At 50.2% G+C, this 8,590-nt stretch overlaps 1 protein-coding gene across 1 annotated transcript; it reads right to left on the bottom strand.

The window, feature by feature from the left end:
* Nucleotides 1-364: 364 nt before the first annotated feature.
* LOC119395127 (RNA-binding protein 25-like) lies at nt 365-2,350 on the bottom strand. Its single transcript, XM_037662414.1, has 3 exons — nt 1,968-2,350; nt 1,149-1,315; nt 365-396 (listed from the first exon to the last, which is right to left on the bottom strand). Exons 1-3 carry the CDS (start codon nt 2,348-2,350, stop codon nt 365-367), a joined length of 582 nt encoding a protein of 193 aa, XP_037518342.1.
* Nucleotides 2,351-8,590: the final 6,240 nt, after the last annotated feature.

Genomic DNA, 8,590 nt, shown 5'->3' with positions numbered 1-8,590 from the left:
TAAGTCAATCTCATTGCATGTAAGTCAAACTTGCATCGACGAGGTCCTTCAGATCGCCGATGTGTGAGAGCCACGAGACGCAAAGCAACCCCTTTTCTTGCATTCTTCAGACTTCGTAACGAAGCATAACGCAAGAGAAACTCCGATAACGACACTACAGAGGCATCAGAATTTGTGCAAAAGACACCGCACGCGATGTAACACGTGGCATAGGACAGTAGCAAAGAGCCATGTGCCACAGCACTGACACAACTAAAAAAGGAAACCGCTAAAACAAAATGTCTCTCGGCGTAGACCTTCGCGCGTTTGTCTGTCGAGACGACGCAAGCGCCACCACGTGACTCTGCTCCCTCATTAGGGACGCTCAGAGCTCATCCCTGTCCTCGCTAGAAAACTCTGGCGAAAAGATAAAATAATGTCACTGTGTTTGGTTTAGTCTGGTGGCTTAGTGGGAGCAGTATCGTCTTGAGGAGCAGAGTTCAACCAACGTTTATTGTTTCGTGTTGCGATCGCAGTATCTTGTATCTTAAGATACACGATATATTCTTCAATGTATCGAAAATACAGATACTGATACACGTCTCGCGAGATGTATCGCGATACAGATACAAGATACCCAAAGAGTATCTAAGATAGTATCGAAGATACATGTATCTTCGATACTGCCCAGCACTGGATGGGATCTTCCATACACTTCGCTGTGAGTACACCTACGAAATAAGGAGTATCTAACCTTATTTTCGCCTCGGGTAACTCTTTCTTGGATCCATCTACAAAGACCACTGTGCCTATTCTCCCCGTGAAATCCTTTTTATTCACCAGACTTCTCCTCACTAACACAGTATCCGCTCCTGAGTCCCTCAGCACCGTTACCCGTTTGCCGTTTACTTTACCTTCCACAACTGGCATATTAACACCTTCCGACCTATCTATCACTGCACCAACTACCTCTTCCTTCCCTTCTGACCTCATTGCACACGCAGTATGCTCTGCCGGTCTATTCCTACACTCGTTGGCTTTGTGCCCTCTTTTCTGACACAATTGGCAGGTAACGTAGGATTCTTGTTGACTAGTGCTAGTGCGGCAGTTCATAGCTATATGCCCTAGTCGATTGCACAAGAAACACCGCTGCTGTGCCCTTTGTTTACCCCTTGGGGCCTCACTGTTGCTCTCTTCTTCCTTGTGATCGTCTCTGTCGCCTTTTTCTAAGTTCCTTAGACCCTGAGCCTCTACGAACTGGTCCGCTTGCTTTGCCATCTCCTCTACTGTGCTTAGCTTCCTCTCTTTCAAAAATACTGCTAAGTTCTTGCTGCACCTGTTGAGAAATTGCTCAGCAATCATTCTGTCGCATTGGTCCCGTGCAGCGGGTTGGGAGTCCTCCAAACGTTGTAAGCCTCGCACCACTGCGGCACTGTAACACCACCACGAAGCCCGCCTGTACCCATGGGAAAACCGGAGGGTGGCCGGCCGGCACTGGGGATTGAACCCGGTACCTCCCGCAGTGGAAGCGGACGTCTAAGCGTTTCGCCACCGCTGCGGTCATTCTGTCGCGGACCCCTTCATATGTCTTTTCTGTCTCGGTCAGCTCTATCCAGCGATCAAAGTAGTTAGCTAGCCGACACGCAAACTGCTTGCCAGTTTCTGAATCCTCGGGCCTACACGTTCGGAATTTCTCCCGAAACCCTTCAGCCGTCAACCTGAACCTCTCTAACAAAGTCCTTTTTACAATATCGTAGTCCAGAGACTCGTGTGCTGGCATGCGCCCAAACACACTTAACGCCTCTCCCACGAGACACAAACTCAGAGCGTTTGCCCACTCGCCCTTCTCCCAGCCTTGCCCAATAGCGATCCTTTCGAATCGATGCAAATATGCATCAAGATCGTCCCTTCGCTCATCGAAGGGCGCCATCAGTTTACGCGGGCAAATTTGTCTCGGCCTGGGAATAGGCGAGTTGGCCGACGCTGACGTGGGGGTACTCGCGTTACTAGGGTCGCCACGCGGACAAGCGTTCACCTCGGCTAGCTTCAGCTTAAGCTCGAGGATCTCCTTCTCGCGCTCGTGCTGTTCGCGCGCACGTTCCCTTTCGCGCTCGTGCTCTTCACGCGCGCGTTCCTTTTCGCGCTCGTGTTCTTCACGCGCACGTTCCTTTTCGCGCTCGTGTTCTTCACGCGCACGTTCCTTTTCGCGCTCGTGTTCTTCACGCGCACGCTCGTACTCCGCTTCGCGTGCCCGTTCTTGCAGTGCGAGCTGCTTGTCATGCTCCTTCTGAGCGACCTCAAAAAACCTCGTCGTCTCCTCCTTATCCATCCCTAAGTCTTTGGCCATGGCCGCCAACTTCTCCCAATCCATCCTTGCAACCCCCGACGCTACGTGACTGGGCCCAACGCTGGAAAAATCCTGGCACAGGCTCGCCACTTATTATGTCACGTATCTCGGGAGCGCTTGCAATGTCGGAATGGAGTTGGGAGAGAGAGAGATAAGAGAGACTCGGGAGACACCGTGGTGGCACTGCAAACAAAACTTTATCTAACACACCACGGCAAACAAAAATGAACACTCAAACTTTACAGCAAAAAGTACCATTAGGAAATGCGACGCTATTGCGCAATCACTAACAGACAATTGCAGAACCTTCGAGCCATGCCTATCTCCTATCAACTCGATAGTCTGGCCACTATGGCATCTCAGTCACTCGCGATACTAATGGAGCGTTCTTACAGTTCGCGGTGTCCGCTGACTCGGTTGATGGTCCAAAGTCGACGTTCGGCCCCGTCGTCGCAGCTCCTGTCGACGTCTCCGGGCCGTCGCCGTCGATCAGACGCCTCGCTGATCGTCCTCCTCGCCGATGCTTCCTTCCTTTCGGAGAACACCGGTCTCTCCCAGTTAGGCCTAACTGCCGGCCTCTCTTCAGTGCCACTGGCTCGAACTGTCGACGTGGCTCCGTGATTGTCGGTGGGTCGCCGTCATCTTGCCGAGCTGTGGTAGTGCCGCAGGTGCCATGAGAACTGCGTGATGAGGCTGCCGCAATCCCGGGACGCCTCGCTCGGTAGACACCAAGGTCGACGGCCACCCTCCCGGGGCATGCACAACGCTGCCTCCAGAACTCAGCCCTGCTGTTCCCGTCGCGGACGCGACGCTGGCCTGCACCACCTTGCTCCTCGACGACTCCACCGAACAATCCCTGCTTGATCCTCTGGGGTTCCGCACCTCAGTTCGGGTCGCGTGGCACGCGCCTTCCTCCGGCCAATGGCTTGCGTCGACGTGGCGGGGGTGCACACCATCGGGTATTTTTCCATTCCCCGCACACCATCGACGCCTTGCGCTGTCCGGCGCGCGCCCCGTGCCCCTTTACTCATGACAATGCCACGACGTACGTCATCACATCGTTACTGTCGGACCTCCTGCTTTCTTCCGGCCACGTCGACTTGCTCCGGACAAACTCAAGGTTGCACGTGCAGAATTTGAACATATGCTGGAATTGGGAATTATTCGCCCGTCCGCAAGTAACTGGGCAGCTCCACTCCACATGGTGCCCAAGAAATCGGGTGACTGGAGGCCATGCGGAGACTACCGATCTCTGACCACTAAGACAATTCCGGATCGGTACCCGTTACCCAACATACAGGATTTCACTGCCGCTCTGCACGGCGCCAACATCTTTTCGAAGATTGACCTTGTCCACGCCTACCACCAAATTCCCATGGCCGAATCAGACATACCCAAGACAGCTATTACAACACCACTCGGACTCTTCGAGTTTTTGCGAATGCCGTTCGGTCTCAGGAATGCCGCTCAGTCCTTCCAACGTTTCATTTACGCAGTCACACGTGGTCTACCCTTTGTTCTCGCCTACGTCGACGACTTGTTGGTGGCCAGCAAATCTGTGAAAGAGCATTTACAACACCTTCGTTGTCTGCTACAACGACTATCTGACCACGGCATCGTCATCAACGCCTCGAAAAGCGAGTTTGGTGTCACTAGCTTAGTCTTTCTGGGACATCACCTGGACACCAGTGGCATCCGCCCGCTTTCATCAAAAATCGAAGCAGTCCAGAGCTTCCCTAGGCCCACAACGATCACGAAGCTGCGGCAATTCCTCGGCATGGTTAACTTTTACCGCCGCTTTATCAATGTTTAAAACCAGGACCTGTTAAATATTCTTTCGGAAGAGGAGCCGAAGTATAGAACGTCTTGTTTATTCGACGCTGGGTAAAAAACTAAAAAAATAGAATGCGGGCGTGCGCTCGGGACCACGCTCGCTTGTCACTTCTTCGTCTTTGCTCCTCTTCCGAAAGAATATTTAACAGCTCCCGGCCGAACAATTCGCGCGGGTTTGCTTCTTTCGAGTCGATTGTCTACCAGATGTCGAAGCTTTTCCGGCACGTTCCAGGCGGTGCAACATCTGTACCGGTCTCCGCACCGTGCCCGCAGTAGCGCGCACGGTGTATCAACGAACTTTGCCGTCGCTGTCCGTAAATGCTTCTGCGACTCTTCCATCTCCCGCAGTTGTCTTGTCGAGTCCTTTAGTTTCATGTCTCCAATCCTCGTCGATTCTTCGCTTCTATTCTTGTTGACGTGAATGGAGCGAAGTTCTTGGAAGTGCTCTCGTCGCCACCGGCTACCGAGATCGCTTAGTACTCGTTCACTGTCTTTCCATCTTCGCTGATGCATTTCACGTGACGAGTCTGTCTCTCCGGATGCTTCGCTCGTTGCTTTGCTTGCTCGCTGCTTCGGATGCCTTGCTCGGGAAGAGGCGTTGAATACCACAGGAACTTTCGTCGTATTTTCGTGGCGTCTCAATACATCTTGGTTTGTCCCGTTGTACGTGACATGTTCGTTCGTACTGTCCGCTGTGTCGTTTTGAGCGATGTCGTTGCTGTAGTAGCTGCTCCTCATCGCAGTGGCGTATTCCTTCTTAAACTTTGGTTCTCGGCGTAGCCTTCTCCGTATAGACTCCAGTCTCTTGAAAGCTGCACCCCTGTTGTCTTTAATCTCGGAACAGTTGCTGTACCCAGGCAGTTCAATTTGACAGCGTTCACTGTTTCTAAGAGGCGATTCAATGGAGTTCTTGACGACGTATTTTTCATCTTTCGAAAGTCTGTTTTCGTTGGCCAGTCTTAGATGCTTCACTTCCCAGAAAGACCTCAGTTGCTGGGAAACGCTGGCTTCCATTAGGCAGATGTTGAAGGTCCTTACGGTTTCTGGCTTGTTGAACGTAGGCAAACTCCTTGTATCTCCATGTAGTGTCCATCCCATGATTGTCTCGATGGCGGTCAAGGAGTCGTCTAGTCGCTGAATATTTCCGCTGACAACGTGCCAGTAATAGTCTGCTCCTATAAGCACGCATATTCCAGGCTCAGGCGAGACGTGAAATACAGTGGCGTCAGCCAAACATAAGTCTTTGTCTTTCACCTTTTGTTGCACATTTGTATCGGTCAATATTGACAAATTGTGGCATATTTCTGGAACTTCAATAGCTTCCAGTTCCAGTGAGTTTCAGTCGTACTGACTATGCAGTGTGACTCGTACTCTTCGATAATATTTGCGAGGTGCTGAAGTGTTTCCAAATCCCGAGATGGCGAGCTGCTCTTCGCCTAACACCGTGGCTTTCAGCTTCCTGGACAAGTCTTCCGTAATGAAGCTGCGTTGACTGCCCTCATCAATCAACATTCTTACGCGGTGTTTCCTTCCAGCGCCCTGAGCCCAAACTTTAGCGGTCTGAAGTACGGTGCTCTTTATCGAGTCTGTTGACCAGCTGGAAACAGTTGTCTGCGTTTCTGTATTCTTCTGCTTCCATGTTGGGTCGCACATCGTTGTGATGTGTCGTCCCTTGCATTTCGCGCACCTCAATCTCTTCCAGCTTCTGCATTCTTTCGCCCTGTGAAATCGTCTAGCGCATCGGAAGCAGCCCCCTAACTTGCGCAGTTTCTCCTTTTTCTCGTCTAAGGTGAGTTCAGCTGGCAGACATCCACCGAGTGATCTTTGTTGCCGCATAGTAGGCAACTCTCTGGAAATAGTTTTACTGTTAAAATAGATGCAGAACCTTGTGTGTGTTCAGTAGATTGTCGTTTTGTGGTTAGGACTCGTTCTCTTTGGTCAACAGTCATCAGCAAAGCCTGTTCCCGGCTTCTTACTTCAAGGCTTAAGAAGGCTAGAAGTGTAGACAATTCATGTATTTGGTCGCTAGTACCGCTTGTGTTTGTCGAAGACAAGGTGCGCTGTGTATAACGGAGCACCATTTCTTGCGGAAGCTTCTGTATTACAGCCGTCTTTAGTAGTACTCCATATTCTTTGTCTTCGACACCAAGGTTATGAAGGGATCTCATGCGGGTTCGGACCTCTTCATACAACCTTTGAAGCCCTTCTAAATCTTCACACGAGCGGACTTTACGTAGGTTTAGAAGGCGGCGCATGTGGTCGTTAACAATAAGCGACTTATGGCCAAATCTCTCTTTGAGAAGATGTATAGCTGTGCTATAACTTTCGTTAGTTGTGGCCAGGCCGCTGATGACACCTTCCGCTTTACCCGACAGGTAGCTCCGGAGGTATTTCAATTTGTCCACGTCTGCGAGATGGCGGTTCTGATCAATAGTTGACTCAAATTGATCCCAAAACTCAGGCCATATAATTGGGTCTCCATTAAACTTCGGTAGATCGAGCTTAGGTAGCTTAATCTGCGCACGTGCTTGATGAAAATCATCGTGAGATGCGTGTGTAGCTGCAGCTTGAGGAGAGGATAGAATGCGTTCAGCGTGGGACTTTGCGAGGACGATAGAATCTTGATATTGCCCGACGCTGTTAATCTCATCCTCAAGGTTATCGTCAGTGACATGCTCTTCTATTTGGTTGTCAAGTTCCGTGAGCATCGTTTCCTTTATCTTCAATAGGTTAAGATGGTCGGTTAGCTCACCAGTTGGCGTTGGTTCCATCCGCATAAGAGGCGTCATGTCGTTGGTGATCCTGGTGACCGAAGCTCGAACGGTAGCACGTTTCCGTCGTAGCCTTTCCATGTCGTCACGTCGGGAATCGAAGGCTCGTGATGACGTGGATCGTTCTTGGTTTCTCTCCCAGCGTCTTCACGTTGATCGCGTCGATCGGCCGTCCTCTTCAGGCAGCTCGCTTCATCGTCAGGGGTCTTCAACTGTTCTTCTATCCTGGTCACGGCACCATACTGTTGAAAACCAGGAAGCGGAGCCGAAGTATAGAACGTCTTGTTTATTCGACGCTGGGTAAAAAACTAAAAAAATGGAATGCGGGCGTGCGCTCGGGACCACGCTCGCTTGTCACTTGTTCGTCTTTGCTCCTCTTCCGAAAGAATATTTAACAATCAAGAACTGTGCCGATATAGTGGCGCCTTTGGACCGTCTGCTTACCAGCAAGAACAAGACGTCCTTACTCCCTTGAGACTCCACTCCTGAAGACGCCTTTGTCATGATCAAGGGCGCGCTCGCCAACGCTGCCTTTCTTGCCCACCCCAACCCCACGGCATCTCTAGCCCTCATGAGTGACGCGTCTAGCACAGCCGTGGGAGCGGTTCTCCAGCAGCGTGTTGACAACTCATGGCAACCTTTTTAAGTTAAGATACTTAACTACATGTCCCTTTAGCATTTCGCCTTCATCGAAATGCCACCGCGGCCGCCAGGATCAAACCCGCGACTTGCGGATCAGCAGCCGAGCATTGTAATTACCGCACCATCGTGGCCGCTTAGGAATCGAACTGAGATGCACAAGTTGCATTTTATACCGTTTTTTAATGCACTCCAATGATCTTTTTTGTTATGGGTAGTCTGACAACTGGCGGCTAATAATACTTATGGATTACTACGGCATCGGGCGAGAATCATTGGTGGCACACATCGTGTCCTACATCTATGTTAATTTGTCGATTATTAAAGCGCTGTTGTACATAATATCGACGTTTTAGACGTTCGGAAGCATCGGCCAAATTTCATCGTGCACAACGATGAAACAACGTGCGCAACTCTCGCATAAAATAGTTTGTCTTTAGTGTCCTTTTAACGAAACACGATGTTACACAATGAAAATTGCACTTTCGTGCGAATGGCACCTAAGCACGCAAATGTGCCTTTGTGTCTTTAGTGTGCATTGTAAGGTTCAGAGTAAACTTCACAACATTGTTAAAAGCAGAGTGGTATGTAACGAGTTACAAGTAATCGATTACTCGTAATCAATTACACTTTCTTGTCATTTTGTAATGTAATCGATTACTTTTCCGAAACTGTAACGCGCTGGGTAACTGAATAATTTTTCTTGTACTTCATTACCGGTAATTAATTACTTTTTTTCCCGAAAATCAAATTGTAACCAGTCTTCTACGCCAGTTCTCGTCCGGAAAAATATGCGACTCCACTCTAGGGACCTCCATCTTCTCAGACCAGGGTTCTTTACACAGCCATTTTTTCACATTTTCCTTGCCCTAACCTGCAACACGTTACCCGAGCGCCAGCAACAGCGAAGAGCGACACTTCATAGAGGAAATGGACACTAGAATTGAAGCACTGGGCAATTACGAGCGAGTGCGCAACGTGTTCCTACGTTATAATACCGCCCTTCCCTCCAGCTCATGCA

The sequence above is a fragment of the Rhipicephalus sanguineus genome, chromosome 5 (assembly GCF_013339695.2).
Source record: "Rhipicephalus sanguineus isolate Rsan-2018 chromosome 5, BIME_Rsan_1.4, whole genome shotgun sequence".
Classification (NCBI taxonomy): Eukaryota; Metazoa; Arthropoda; class Arachnida; order Ixodida; family Ixodidae; genus Rhipicephalus; species Rhipicephalus sanguineus.
Note: the sequence above shows the minus strand (reverse complement) of the source record. Positions and strands in the feature narration are given on the sequence as shown.

Coding starts and splice junctions, on each gene's coding strand:
- LOC119395127 (XM_037662414.1), bottom strand. CDS start 2,350: ATGGATTGGGAGAAGTTGGCGGCCATGGCCAAAGACTTAGGGATGGAT. Junction 1,316..1,967: donor AGTAACGCGAGTACCCCCAC/GTCAGCGTCGGC, acceptor ATTTCTCAACAG/GTGCAGCAAGAACTTAGCAG. Junction 397..1,148: donor CAACAGTGAGGCCCCAAGGG/GTAAACAAAGGG, acceptor TCTTTTCGCCAG/AGTTTTCTAGCGAGGACAGG.